This window comes from Salvelinus namaycush, chromosome 21 (genome assembly GCF_016432855.1).
Source record: "Salvelinus namaycush isolate Seneca chromosome 21, SaNama_1.0, whole genome shotgun sequence".
Taxonomy (NCBI): domain Eukaryota; kingdom Metazoa; phylum Chordata; class Actinopteri; order Salmoniformes; family Salmonidae; genus Salvelinus; species Salvelinus namaycush.
In genome coordinates this window covers 51,670,099-51,685,197 of record NC_052327.1, presented here as the reverse complement: position 1 = coordinate 51,685,197, position 15,099 = coordinate 51,670,099, and the positions used below count along the sequence as shown (strand labels likewise).

General features: G+C 45.6%; 1 protein-coding gene across 1 annotated transcript in view; it reads right to left on the bottom strand.

The window, feature by feature from the left end:
- The window catches only part of LOC120066468 (dynamin-1-like protein), a 26,020-nt gene extending 10,921 nt beyond the window's left edge, over positions 1-15,099 (bottom strand). The window contains exons 1-11 of the mRNA XM_039017862.1: positions 14,886-15,099; positions 13,622-13,766; positions 11,565-11,611; positions 10,427-10,498; positions 9,528-9,614; positions 9,104-9,266; positions 8,155-8,275; positions 7,761-7,892; positions 7,350-7,556; positions 6,501-6,621; positions 6,077-6,232 (exon numbers count right to left, since the gene is read on the bottom strand). Coding sequence (XP_038873790.1) covers positions 6,077-6,232; positions 6,501-6,621; positions 7,350-7,556; positions 7,761-7,892; positions 8,155-8,275; positions 9,104-9,266; positions 9,528-9,614; positions 10,427-10,498; positions 11,565-11,611; positions 13,622-13,766; positions 14,886-14,987 — 1,353 coding nt within the window. The 5' untranslated portion in view covers positions 14,988-15,099. The remainder of the gene's footprint in view (positions 1-6,076; positions 6,233-6,500; positions 6,622-7,349; positions 7,557-7,760; positions 7,893-8,154; positions 8,276-9,103; positions 9,267-9,527; positions 9,615-10,426; positions 10,499-11,564; positions 11,612-13,621; positions 13,767-14,885) is intronic.

Here is a 15,099-nt window from a genome sequence, read left to right as displayed (position 1 = left end):
TGAGCACATCTGGGACCTGTTGGATCGGAGGGTGAGGGCTAGGGCCATTCCCCCCAGAATTGTTCGGGAACTTGCAGTTGACTCCTCTATGAGGAGGAGATGCACTACAGAACATAGGGGTTACTTTTGACCCCCCCTTTGTTCAGGGACACATTATTCCATTTCTGTTAGTCACATGTCTGTGGAACTTGTTCAGTTTATGTCTCAGTTGATGAATCTTGTTATGTACATACAAATATTTACACATGTTAAGTTTGCTGAAAATAAACGCAGTTGACAGTGAGGACGTTTCTTTTTTTTGCTGAGTTTACATACACACGGGCCAGTTTATTTAGGTACACTACCCCGTTCACAAAAATGGATCGCTCCTACAGACAGTGAGACAGGTGGCTGTGGCTTGTTATATAAAGCAGGCAGACATCGAGGCATTCAGTTACTGTTTGATTAACCGTCAGGTAACTCTTTTTGACCATTCTAAGGGACTCAGTGTGGTATAATCATCGGGCCCAGGCACGCCGGACCTAGTATCTCAGAAACGGTCGCCCTCCTCGGATTTTCACGCACGACAGTGTCTACGGTTTACCGAGAATGATGAGGTAAAAACATAAAACAATTCCAGTCATCGACAGTCCTGTGCGTGAAAACAGCTTGTTGATGCGAGGCCGAAGGAGAACGGCAAGAATCATGCAAGCTAACAACGGGCCACATACAGACAAATAATGGTGCAGTACAACAGTGGTGTGCAGAGCAGCATCACGGAACGCACAACTCGTTGGTCTTTGTCTGGATGGGCTATTTCAGCAGACGACCACACCGGGTTCCACTCCTATCAGGAAGAATCGGCTCCAATGGGCACGCCATCACCAACACTGGACAATTGAGGAGTGGAAAAACATTGCCTGGTCCAATGAATCTCAGTTCCTGTTGCATCATGCTGATGGCAGAGTCAGCATTTGGCCAAAGCAGCATGAGTCCATGGACCTATTCTGCCTGGTGTCAACAGTACAGGCTGGTGGCGGTGGTATACGGCTGTCCAATCTGCAGCAACTGCGTGATGCCATCACATCAGCATGGAGAAACATCCCTGTAAACGTTTCCGACTTGTAGAATCCATACCCCAAATAATTCTGGCTGTTCTGGAGGCAAAGGGTGGGGGGTCCGATCCGGTACTAGATGGGTGTACCTAATAAATTGTCTGGTGAGTGTAATGGTGTGTATGGACAGTATATGAATAAAAAAGGTGTGTACAGCAGTAGTTATATAGGATGAGCAATGATTAGGTTACAGTATATACACATATGAAGTGGCTAAAACAGTGTGTGTAAACATTATTAAAGTGACCAGTGATCAATAACTATGCACATGGGGCAGCAGTCTAAGGTGCAGGGTAGAGTATCCTGTGGTAACCGGCTAGAACAGTGACTAGGATTCAGGGCACTAATGCGACTAGCCCTGACGCTTCTCGCTGTTTTTCCCCTGCCCCGCTACCAAGTTTCACCCTGCAGGCGGTCACTGTCCGAGGTGCTAAAGGAGCTCCTTTAAACTTGACCCCGAAAAAAACATCTGGGTTGGATGGATTAGATCCTTTCTTCTTTAAGGTTGCAGCCCCTGTCATCGCCACGCCTATCTCTGACCTTTTTAACCTGTCTCTCCTCTCTGGGGAGGTTCCCATTGCTTGGAAGGCAGCCACGGTTCGTCCTTTATTTAAAGGGGGAGATCAAGCTGATCCTAATTGTTATAGGTCTATTTCTATTTTGCCCTGTTATCTAAAGTGTTGGAAAAACTTGTCAATAATCGACTGGATATCTTGATGCTATAGTATTCTCTCTGGTATGCAATCTGGTTTCCGCTCAGGTTATGGATATGTCACTGCAACCTTAAAGGTCCTACATGATGTCACCATTGCCCTTGATTCTAAGCAATGTGGTGCTGCCATGTCTCTGAGGGGTCTTTGGCCTGGTTTGCTAACTACCTCTCTCAAAGAATGCAGTGTATAAAGTCAGAACATCTGCTGTCTCAGCCACTGCCTGTCACCAAGGGAGTACCCCAAGGCTCGATCCTAGACCCCACGCTCTTCTTAATTTACATCAACAACATAGCTCAGGCAGTAGGAAGCTCTCTCATCCATTTATATGCAGATGATAGTCTGCATATAAACTCATAAACTTATACTCAGCTGGCCCCTCCCAGGATTTTGTGTTAAATGCTCTACAACAAAGCTTTCTTAGTGTCCAACAAGCTTTCTCTGCCCTTAACCTTGTTCTGAACACCTCCAAAACAAAGGTCATGTGGTTTGGGAAGAAGAATGCCCCTCTTCCCACAGGTGTTATTACTACCTCTGAGGGTTTAGAGCTTGACGTAGTCACCTCATACAAGTACTTGAGAGTATGGTTAGATGGTACACTGTCCTTCTCTCAGCACATATCAAAGCTGCAGGCTAAATTTAAATCTAGACGTGGTTTCCTCCATCATAATCGCTCCTCTTTCACCCCAGCTGCCAAACTAACCTTGATTCAGATGACCATCCTACACATGCTAGATTACGAAGACATAATTTATAGATCGGCAGGTAAGGGTGCTCTTGAGCGGCTAGATGTTCTTTACCATTCGGCCATCAGATTTGCCACCAATGCTCCTTATAGGATACATCACTGCACTCTATACTCCTCTGTAAACTGGTCATCTCTGTATACCCGTCGCAAGACGCACTGGTTGTTGCTTATTTATAAAACCCTCTTAGGCCTCACTCCCCCTATCTGAGATATCTACTGCAGCCCTCATCCTCCACATACAACACTCGTTCTGCCAGTCACATTCTGTTAAAGGTCCCCAAAGCACACACATCACTGGGTCACTCCTCTTTTCAGTTCGTTGCAGCAAGCGACTGTAACGAGCTGTAACAAACACTCAAACTGGACAGTTTTATCTCCATCTCTTCATTCAAAGACTTAATCATGGACACTCTTACTGACAGTTGTGGCTGCGTTGCGTGACGTATTGTTGTCTCTACCTTCTTGCCCTTTGTGCTGTTGTCTGTGCCCAATAATGGTTGTACCATGTTTTGTGCTGCCAACATGCTGTGTTGTCATGTGTTGCTGCCTTGCTATGTTTTTGTCTTAGGTCTCTCTATAGTGTGTTATATACAGTGGGGAAAACAAGTATTTGATAACCTGCAAAATCGGCAGTGTTTCGCAGGTGTCTTTTATACAGGTAACGAGTTCAAACAGGTGCAGTTAATACAGGTAATGAGTGGAGAACAGGAGGGCTTCTTAAAGAAAAACTAACAGGTCTGTGAGAGCTGGAATTCTTACTGGTTGGTAGGTGATCAAATACTTATGTCATGCAATAAAATGCAAATTAATTACTTAAAAATCATACAATGTGATTTTCTTGATTTTTGTTTTAGATTCCGTCTCTCACAGTTGAAGTGTACCTATGATAAAAAATTACAGACCTCTACATGCTTTGTAAGTAGGAAAACCTGCAAAATCGGCAGTGTATCAAATACTTGTTCTCCCCACTGTATATTTAATTTAATTTATTTTGAATCCCAGCCCCCGTCCCCGCAGGAGGCCTTTTGCCTTTTGGTAGGCCATCATTGTAAATAAGAATTTGTTCTTAACTGACTTACCTCGTTGAATAAAGGTAAAATACAAATAAATTAAAAAAAACTGGGCAGAGGCCTGATAGTGGTGACTATTTAACAGTCTGATGGCCTGGAGATAGAAGCTGTTTTTCAGATGCACCTGTACTGTCTCCGCCTTCTAGATGATAGCGGTGTGAACAGGCCGTGGCTCGGGTGGCTGAGGTCCTTGATGATGTTCTTGGCCTTCCTGTGACATGGGGTGCTGTAGATGTCCTGGAGGGCAGGCAGTGTGCTCCCGGTGATGCGTTGGGCAGACCTCACCACCCTCTGGAGAACACTGCGGTTGTGTGCGGTGCCGTACCAGGCGGTGATACAGCCCGACAGGATTCTCTCAACGGTGCATCTGTAGAAGCTTGGCTGTGGTCAATGAACAGCATTATTACATAGGTATTTATCTTGAGGTGGGATAGGGGCAGTGTGCAGTGCAATGGCGATTGCGTCGTCCGTGGATCTGAAAATTGTTGTGGGACTAGGGTGTCTGGTAAGGTGGAGGCGATATGGTCATTAACTAGCCTCTCAAAGCACTTCATGATGACAGAAGTGAGTGCTACGGGGCGATAGTCATTTAGTTCAGTTACATTCGCTTTCTTGGGTACAGGAACAATGGTGGACATCTTGAAGCAAGTGGGGACAACAGACCGGGATAGGGAGAGATTGAATATGTCCGTAAACACTCAAGAGGACACGACTTGGGATGCCGTCTGGGCCTGCAGCCTCGTGTGGGTTAACATGCTTAGTCCAGGGACTGAACGTTGGCAAGTAATATACTGGGAAGCAGTGGATGGTATGCACGCCACCTGAGTCTGACTAGGGCACAACTCCTATCTCTTCTCCCACGTGGGCGGTTCGGTGCAGCTCCTGGGATGATCAGAACTGCCTCGGGAAGGTCAAAACAAAGGATCCAGGTCAGGGAAGTCCAATTTCTGGTAAGTGACCGCCGATCTAATATCCAAAAGTTATTTCCGGCTGTACATAATAATACAAGAAACATTCTGAGTAAATAATGTAAGAAATAACACTGAAAAAAAACGAAATACTGCAAAGTTGGCTAGGAGCAAGGCGACCGTGTCTGTCGGCCACCATCTTTTTAAAATGTATTTATTTATTTTACCTTAATTTAACTAGGCAAGTCAGTTAAGAACAAATTCTTATTTTCAATGATGGCCTTGGAACAGTGGGTTAACTGCCTTGTTCAGGGGCAGAACAACAGATTTTTACCTTGTCAGCTCAGGGATTCGATCTTGCAACCTTTGGGATACTGGTCCAACGCTCTAACCACTAGGCTATCTGCCGCCCCACAAATGTACTGCCAAAACAGAGTGTGTGTGTGTGTGTGTGTGTCCCTCTACCTGTGTGCTGTAGTTGCTGTGTGTGTGTGTGTGTCCCTCTACCTGTGTGCTGTAGTTGCTGTGTGTGTGTGTGTGTGTGTGCGTTCCTCTACCTGTGTGCTGTAGTTGCTGTGTGTGTGTGTGTGTGTCCCTCTACCTGTGTGCTGTAGTTGCTGTGTGTGTGTCCCTCTACCTGTGTGCTGTAGTTGCTGTGTGTGTGTGTGTGTGTGTCCCTCTACCTGTGTGCTGTAGTTGCTGTGTGTGTGTGTGTCCCTCTACCTGTGTGCTGTAGTTGCTGTGTGTGTGTGTGTGTGTGTGTGTGTCCCTCTACCTGTGTGCTGTAGTTGCTGTGTGTGTGTGTGTGTGTGTCCCTCTACCTGTGTGCTGTAGTTGCTGTGTGTGTGTGTGTGTGTGTGTGTGTGTGCGTGTCTAGTCTACCTGTGTGCTGTAGTTGCTGTGTATGCGTGTCTAGTCTACCTGTGTGCTGTAGTTGCTGTGTGTGCGTGTCTAGTCTACCTGTGTGCTGTAGTTGCTGTGTGTGCGTGTCTAGTCTACCTGTGTGCTGTAGTTGCTGTGTGTGCGTGTCTAGTCTACCTGTGTGCTGTAGTTGCTGTGTGTGCGTGTCTAGTCTACCTGTGTGCTGTAGTTGCTGTGTGTGCGTGTCTAGTCTACCTGTGTGCTGTAGTTGCTGTGTGTGCGTGTCTAGTCTACCTGTGTGCTGTAGTTGCTGTGTGTGCGTGTCTAGTCTACCTGTGTGCTGTAGTTGCTGTGTGTGCGTGTCTAGTCTACCTGTGTGCTGTAGTTGCTGTGTGTGCGTGTCTAGTCTACCTGTGTGCTGTAGTTGCTGTGTGTGCGTGTCTAGTCTACCTGTGTGCTGTAGTTGCTGTGTGTGCGTGTCTAGTCTACCTGTGTGCTGTAGTTGCTGTGTGTGCGTGTCTAGTCTACCTGTGTGCTGTAGTTGCTGTGTGTGCGTGTCTAGTCTACCTGTGTGCTGTAGTTGCTGTGTGTGCGTGTCTAGTCTACCTGTGTGCTGTAGTTGCTGTGTGTGCGTGTCTAGTCTACCTGTGTGCTGTAGTTGCTGTGTGTGTGTGTGTCCCTCTACCTGTGTGCTGTAGTTGCTGCAGTGCTGGATGATTCTCTGCATCTCCTCGTGGACCAGCTCCACACAGCGCAGGCTGGGCTCCTCCAGTCTCTTCACCTGTCTCTTCACCAGCAGCTCAAACGACACCTCAGGCACAAACAGGGCTGGCCGCGGGCCCTACAGAGAGAGAGAGAGACTACATTACCCAGCAGTCTCTGGCTAACACACAACTCACAGTTTAGAAGAACACTTTATTGTTCATTGACTTGAGAGAAGGTAAATGTGTCTTTTTCTGCTTTGAACTCAAGTTAAACAAACAAGCTTACGCCTTAAACAGATGTGTCAAACTGATCGTCAAAACACTGAACATTGCATCATTATACTTGAAATGAACATGGACCCCAACAAATGTGAGGCTGTACATAACCAGTAGCATACAACTCACTGTAGCGTTCCTAATAGCTGTTAGCACGTCTATGGTGGTCAGACCTCCCAGTGGGTCGACGGACTCCAGCGTCCGACCAAACGTCTCATGGAAAATATAACAGATTCGTGCTCCACCACACCTGGAAGAGAACAACAATGTCATTTCGAGAGCTTGGGATTATAAGGTTCTATAGGCATTTGTCAAAATTGAGTTGACAGCCTTGTTCTACTATATAGTACTCTAAATGCCCCAATTGTTATGTAAAATAAACACACATAAATTTGCTGACACCATTCAAACCAATGAGGTTTCGGAACTTTAAAGCCAATTATCTCAGAATCCTCTTTTAGTAGATAGAACGTTGAAGTCCCAAGCTCTCGCTTTGTAACTGAAAGATCAAAGTAGTAGGCTAACTAATCTACCTCCTACACAGGTGTATGGGCTCCCGAGTGGCGCAGCGGTCTGAGGCACTGCATCTCAGTGCAAGAGGCGTCACTACAGTCCCTGGTTCGAATCCAGCCTGTATCACATCTGGCAGTGATTGGGAGTCCCATAGGGCGGCGCACAATTGGCAAAGGTTTGGCCGGGGTAGGACGTCATTAAAAAAAACATTTGTTCTTAATTAACTGACATGCCTAGTTAAATAAAGGTTAAATTAAAATTGAACTGCAAAAGCTTCCAATTGTTTGACTTGTGACGCTCAATTTGTACTGGTGCCACCTTCTGGCAATTAGTAGAGGTGCTCGGATGTTTGAAAGAGGTTATTTCCATCCTTCCTATTTTCCTCTTCAAATAAATGAACAAAATACTAAAGAGTAGGAATTCACACCTTTTTGGGGGAGAGGGGGGGGAGTATAAGTTGCTCACAGTTCTGTTGTCTCTATGTACTTAGCGGTGCCCTCGATAGTGTGGCAGTACTCTGCGGCGAACTTGGTGATGAGCTGCAGCAGAGTGGAGCTCTGGTCCTCTACAGGTTCACCGTAGCTACTCAGCAGGGACTGGTACTGGGCCGCCAGCACATTGATACGAGTCTTCAGCTCCGGGAGACAGTCTCTAATGTGATGCATCAACAACCTGGCAACGAGGAGGAGAAGAATGTGAAGTTAGAAGTAAGAAAAGGGCAACAGACAGCATGATAGTCGTCCACAACGAAAGTGACTTGCTAGTTGCTTAGAGTGACATTACACTTCAAAATCAAAAGTTGGTCAAATGTTTTCAAACCTCAAAAGTTGTCTTCTGTTGAAGACTTGTTTGCTGAATAGATTTCTATTTTCATACCTGTTCAGCGTTCTGGCTAAGTATTTGGTTCCATTTCTGCTGGCGAGGGAGGGGTACTTCTTCTGTAGGAAGGCATATTCATCACGGATGGCGTCGGCCACTGACTTCTTATTGTTGATGTCGAGCTGACTCCTTGGAAAGGGAATGTAGGTGGTACTGTGTCAGGTTTTTTAATGACATTGTTGTGTTAAAGAACATTGTAAACAAAACGTCAAAAGGAATGCTGGCCCTTTCTCCATTTTGATCTTGAGGGACTGTTGGCTTCTTGAACCCTTTGATGCACGAGGAGAGGCAATCCTCTCCCTTTAAAATATATACAGGATTTTCAAGAAGGCTGAAGTCTTGCTCTATTCAACATGTTAGAGACTGAAGTGTATTGTGTAAAGGTGCAGACCTGTTGACCACTCCTATGAGGCCCAGTTTGACAGGGATGACCCGACCCATCAGTACGTCCATGGCATCTGTCCCAGCATCCATTAGGTCCAGTTTGGTCACCACAGCCAACGTCCTCCTGCCTACACACAGCGACAGAAACAGCAGAACCCATATTCATAAAATAATCAAGAGTAGGAGTGCTGATCTAGGATCAGGTCCTCCCTGTCTGGAGAAACTACAGGTAAAAAACAGGTAACCAAGGGGTTTATAGTAGAGGGTGTATCCTACACCCAGGTAACCAAGGGGTTTATAGTAGGCTGTGTATCCTACACCCAGGTAACCAAGGGGTTTATAGTAGAGGGTGTATCCTACACCCAGGTAACCAAGGGGTTTATAGTAGGCTGTGTATCCTACAGCCAGGTAACCAAGGGGTTTATAGTAGAGAGTGTATCCTACACCCAGGTAACCAAGGGGTTTATAGTAGGTGGTGTATCCTACACCCAGGTAACCAAGGGGTTTATAGTAGGCGGTGTATCCTACACCCAGGTAACCAAAGGGTTTTCAGTAGGCGGTGTATCCTACACCCAGGTAACCAAGGGGTTTTCAGTAGGCGGTGTATCCTACACCCAGGTAACCAAGGGGTTTTCAGTAGGCGGTGTATCCTACACCCAGGTAACCAAGGGGTTTTCAGTAGGTGGTGTATCCTACACCCAGGTAACCAAGGGGTTTTCAGTAGGTGGTGTATCCTACACCCAGGTAACCAAGGGGTTTATAGTAGGCGGTGTATGCCATGGCATGTCTGATATAAGGATTAAAGGACTTTGAGAAACCACTGTAGGAGACAACCAATTGAGATTAACAGAGAGAGAGCAGGAGAGAGCGTACGGAACAGAGACAAAGAGCGAGAGAGACAGACAGTCAGCTACACACAAAAGAGAAGAAATTGAGAGCGGGAGAAAGGTGTTTACCGTCAGGGTCGACCTCGCGAGCCACTTTGAGGGCCTCTGAGGTGGCCATGTCTGTGTTGGCAGCAGTCACAGCCAAGATGATGGAGTTCGGGTTAGAGATGTGCTTCACGATCAAGTCTTTGATCTGCACCTCTATGTCTTTGGGCTGGTCTCCCACCGGCACCTGGGTGGACATACAGACTGTCAACGTAGCCTGCCCCTTTCATATTTCAAACCATACTTGGGGTTCTGTCTCCTTCAATGTTCAGTGAACCATGCTGGCAACATGAATAACCTCACCTGAGCTCTGAAGACTTTAATTAGCTCCCAGAGATAATGCCTTGGCTTTAGCTCAGTAGACTAAGTACGTTTTGAGGCGGGTTCAAACCAACTCGATCCCACTTGCGCAACTCAATTAGCATTTTGATTTGAAATAAAAACATACCTTCGTGATACCTGGCAGATCCACCAGTGTGAGGTTGACTACGTGAGGGGAGAAGATTTTCAGGTGTATGGGTTCATCCGTGATTCCCTGGAACAAGACAAACAGAAACGTCAGTTCAGTAGTTGGTAATGATAACACGTGTTTGACATTGTTTGGGACGGTCTTCGCACTAAATGATTTTGTTGATATTTGTATTTATTATGGATCCCCATTAGCTGTTGCCAAGGCAGCAGCTACTCTTCCTGGGGTCCAAACACACCAAAGCATCCACATGACATACAAAACAGTGAACTGTTTGTACTGAATGGACTAAAGATAAAACAGTACATCATATAATATCTATACCACCACATATCCACAGCATGTTCAATACCACCATACAACAATATCACAGTGTGTGCTGATGCGTGTGTCTGTACCTTTGTGTGTCTCTTCACAGTCCCTGTTGTTCCATAAGGTGTATTTAAAAAAATTAAAATCTGATTCTACTGCTTGCATCAGTTACCTGATGTGGAATAGAGTTCCATGTAGTCATGGCAGTGAGTAGTACTGTGTACATCCCATAGTCTGTTCTGGACATGGGAACTGTGATGAGACCTCTGGTGGCATGTTTGTGGGGTATGCATGGGTACCATACCTTGTTCTTGTTATCGCCATACCCTGTTCTTGTCCTTGCCCTACCTTGTCCTTGCCCTACCTTGTCCTTGCCCTACCTTGTCCTTGCCCTACCTTGTCCTTGCCCTACCTTGTCCTTGCCCTACCTTGTCCTTGCCCTACCTTGTCCTTGCCCTACCTTGTCATTGCCCTACCTTGTCATTGCCCTACCTTGTCATTGCCCTACCTTGTCATTGTCATACCTTGTCATACCTCGTTATTGTCATACCTTGTTATAGCCATACCTTGTTATTGCCAGAAACTCTTTCCGTTTCAGCTTCGATCTCGAGACGGATTTCATCGAAGTCTGTGTAAATCTAAAAACAAAACAAATTTAACCTTAAAATGGAATAACACATTATTACATTAGGGTTTATATAGCTGCACATGACATCAATGTAAATATGATTTACTATGATCTGGTTCCAACATCAAAAGGCTACTGCAAAAATCTAAATATAATTTTACAAATAAAAGCATGAAGAAAATAATAATCTTGTATCACCCACAGCATCCATTTACAGCACGTCACAAGGCCTTCTCTGTTCCTGACCATAAAGGAGACATCTAGAGCACCAGAGCAGTTCGCTGCACACGTCTCTACTATATATAGACCTATTCATCCCCATTTCCTTCCCTCTGGTGTATATTCAGACCTATTCCCTCTACTGTAAGACCATTCTGGGTCACTTTCAGAGAGGGGGGGGGGGGTGATAGAGAGGGGGGGTGAGAGAGAGAGAGGGGTGTGACAGAGCGAGCAAGAGAGAGAGCGGTGTGACAGAGCGAGAGAGAGCGCGCGAGAAAGAGGGGTGTGGCAGAGCGAGCAAGAGAGAGAGAGCGAGAGAGAGCGGTGTGACAGAGCGAGCGACAGAGAGAGAGGAAAGAGAGAGCGAGAGAGAGGGGGCTTGTGTGAGAGAGCGAGAGAGAGGGGGCTTGTGTGACAGAGAACAAGAGAGAGGGGGCTTGTGTGACAGAGAACAAGCAAGAGGGGGGGTGTGACAGAGAGAGAGAGGGGGGGGGGTGTCAGAGAGAGAGAGGTACAGAGAGGGGGGGGGGGGGTGGCAGAGAGGGGGGGGGGGGGTGACTGATCATGTGACTTAGAGATAGTTCCTCTCCTACACAAAACATCGAGTTATTCCAATGTGAACAAATCAATACAATAGCCAAGGGTTCCCACTTGGCTCTGCGAAAGCCTACCGTGTGTGTTTATATCTGCTTAGGTTAATCAAATGTTTAAGCTGCGTGTCTATTTATGGCAGTGAAAGGGAACTCTATGGAGAAGAACAGAAAGCTGAGGGAGTGCTTTGCTTGGTCAGCAACCTGCTTGCTTCGAACCAACATAGACTAGCTCGGAGGCATTGTTAGTACTGAGACATAGCCTACCTTGTTTTTGGTGTGTAGAAATTTGCCCCATTCCTCTCCGTCGACACCTGTGGGAATATGACAAGGCAGTCTCAGTCCCATTTCCCAGTCTATCTGGCAGATGTCATTTGAAGTGGGCCTAGCAGCCTACTCTTAGGGCCAGTTTCCCAGACACAGATTAAGTTTAGGACTAATTTACATCAACAGGGACGCTACATTGGACCTGATTTTCAAGGTCTAGGCTTCATCTGTGTCTTGGAAAGCAGCCCATTGTGTTGTAATTAAACTGTCATGTTGACTGGTGTCTCAAGGGAGGATGTAGACCTATTTATTCGTTTGTTCAGCTGGGATGGGAATACGTTGTGCAGGCCAATAACCCAGAGGGATACGGACAGAGATCTGAACAAACAATACAGTGAGAAATGTGTTTTTTGACAAAAGCAAAAACAATATAGCTGCTGTGAGAAAAGCATGGTTGGTGCGTTATGGGAAGCAAAGGAATAGGCATTACTACTACCTAGCTACCAAATACCTTTCATATAACAACAATGTTATTACTTAAACTATAATACATGTATTAGTTGGAACAATTTAACTGAAATAATTACCTACCAAACTATGAAATAAATTAAACAAGATGGTGGGTCAGCTGTTAGTTAGCTACAAGCAGCTATTTGAGGACATTTTAAGAGGTGTTTGTTTTTCAGCATGTTTAGAATTGGTGTGAATTAAAACAGAACATTTTATTTGCCCTTAAGGGCCCTACTTACCACCAAATAAGTTATCACACTGTGACCATGCACTCCAAAATAGTTTTTCTTATGATGTCCTTTCCTTATACAGAATATAAAGTGTTTTGTCTGAATCAGAGTTTGACCTTCCTGGGCTTGATTCGCTGAATCAAGCTAAGCCACAGGGTTTGTCAGCTCAAAACCAACAGGCTAAAAGGCAGGATGGGAGAGGGGGCTAACAGAAAGGGGTAGGCCTAGACTAGAGTAAGAAGCTGCTGATTGAACACAGACAACAGGCAATAAGGGAACAAGGAAAAGGAGACCTTTGTAAAGGCGCATGTTTCTCCAAGCATTGGGGTCTGTGGTTCAGAAGAGATCAGACAGGAGAGAGGGGTTAGTAGTTATAGATGCAGCTCCTGCATCATGGCCATCTGCAGCAGTGCAGTGGTTTACATCATCCTTCATGTGACTATTCCCTGCAGCAGGGCAGACTCAAGCACTCCGCCTATAGGGCAGAATGTCTCATAAACCACACAAGGTTTACTACATTTGTCATTCTATTGGGGGAAGCCTAATAGTGGCATATCTCATAAGCTGGTTTTGCGTTCAAATGTCTTGGATGTCATTGTGGATGGAGTATCATGACATTGCACGCTGTTGTGACTTGGTGGCTATGTAAGAACAATCAGGTGCCTGTAGAACTTTGATAGATAAGGGAAACCCCGTTAAAGCTTAAGTGCCTAATTTACGGCTAGAACTTGCTAGCTTGTCCACTGCTGTGAATGCAGACTTCTATATCTGCTGAGGTGACATGGCACTTCTCACAGTCCAACTGAATAATGCACTGTGACATGACTTGCTGGTGCAGTCATTCATACAAGCATGTCCTGGCCTAAGAAACTCTACCACACTTCTTCTAAAAAGGCTGGCCAATCAGAGTCAGAAACACAGGCACACAGAGCGTCAAAACACAGCATGTCACAGACACACAAACAGACACAATAAACGCACAGACACACAAACCTAGGACACACACTCAACTTAATTGGTTTAAATAGTAATCTGAGGACTGTAGACATGAGGGACAGGAAGGATGAAAACCACAACACCATCCCCAGTCAACTGCCAAGAGACACAGAGCAGCCACCAGCAGAATGTCACTTTGTCAAAGTTCACAGATTTTTCAGAAACTCTGGTTGGAGGATTTCCTTACAGAATCAGAAGGTAATAGCCTAAGCAGAGAGGAAATACTCCAACCCCGGCTTCTGAAAAACCTGGGAACATTGATGCGAAGCATCCCAGAATTGTACAATCCTAGAGCAGTGATGGTGTCGTGTTTCACAGTACCATTCTCCTCACTGGTCTTCCTGCGGTCCTCTGGGTCCACATGGACCAGCTGGAGGATGAGGGGCCGACGGGTGACAACGCCAGTACCACGGGGCAGAAGGTCTCTCCCCACCAGAGCCTCTAGCACTGAACTCTTCCCACTGCTCTGGAGACAGAAACACGGCCCAATCAGTAACAACACAAAAAGTAAACGTGAGATAGTAAACAACACAAGTCAGCATCACTTACAAAACAAAAGAACTGACGCAATGACAGAGTTAAATCTTTCCACAACAACATTGATTTTAACCTACCTGGTCTCACCTCAGCTGCGCCTGGCTGTAGTTGACCTATTTTAGTTTGCACTCGGTCATGTGGAAAATAGAAAAATCCCTGAAATCACTGTCAGTTCTAACAAACCCCTCGGAGTGAATCTGTCCTTTGAAAAGCAGTAACAAGACAATGCAGAAACACTCTGGAGGCCAGATAATTGGGGAAACATCCTATGGCTGCCTTCTTGTCGCCATGGCACCTTCAGATCAGAGGTTTCCAAAGGGCTGAGACAGTGACATCCTCTTAGCAAATCAGTGGAATTATGTGTGACTGGGAGGGGATGGCTGCTACTGTAAACATGTTATGTAACACCTACAACAGCTGTGTGGAGGGAAGGGTACAGGTGCCGCCTATTTTGGTACAGGTATAGCCTATTTGAAGTATATCATCTATGTTCATCTAAGCAGATGGAAGGTAATTCTAGAAATCAAACAAAGAGGATGCCTTGGAAGACTTCAATTATGTTCACATTCATTGAAAAATATTCAAGTCTTCCAAGGCAAGGAGAAGAATGGATACAAGTGAGTGTAAACAAACCACAACACTGTAGCGTGTCAATTTAATGACGTGATTGCGTTTCAAAATCACCTGTAGTTAGTTGTTTGCTTTACTTTGGTCACGGCTTATGACACCTGCTGCTGAACATAGTAGTATGTTACAAGGATAGTTGGCCATGTTGCAATGCTTGTCAAATTCGCTCTAGTTATCGGCTCACAATAGTGCTAACTAGCTAGCTAACAAGTTAATTAACGTGATAGTGGTTAGCTACAGCTAAGTAACTAACGTCAGATAACCTTCCCTTGAAAACAGAGCACACGAAGCTACATTTCTATGTTCCATGAGTGGATCTGCGTGATAGACAACAGTAGCTAGCTAACGTCGTAAGAGTGAATGAAACTCTGTGGTGAGAGCATGCTAGATAGCTAAAGTTCGCTAGCTGGCTGATTCTTACCTGCGTTCCAACAACAGCAATCTGCGGCAGTTGGATAATGTCCGCGCCAACTGTATTAAACACATCTTGTAATTTGTTGATGACCGGGATAAGGGCCTCCATAGCTCTGAAAAGGCTGTACCTGTCAAATAAATGGACTAACTAAAAAGCAACCCTGCTAACCACAGACACAAAGTCATCCAATGTCCCTCACACGGTCACAATGTATACTGCC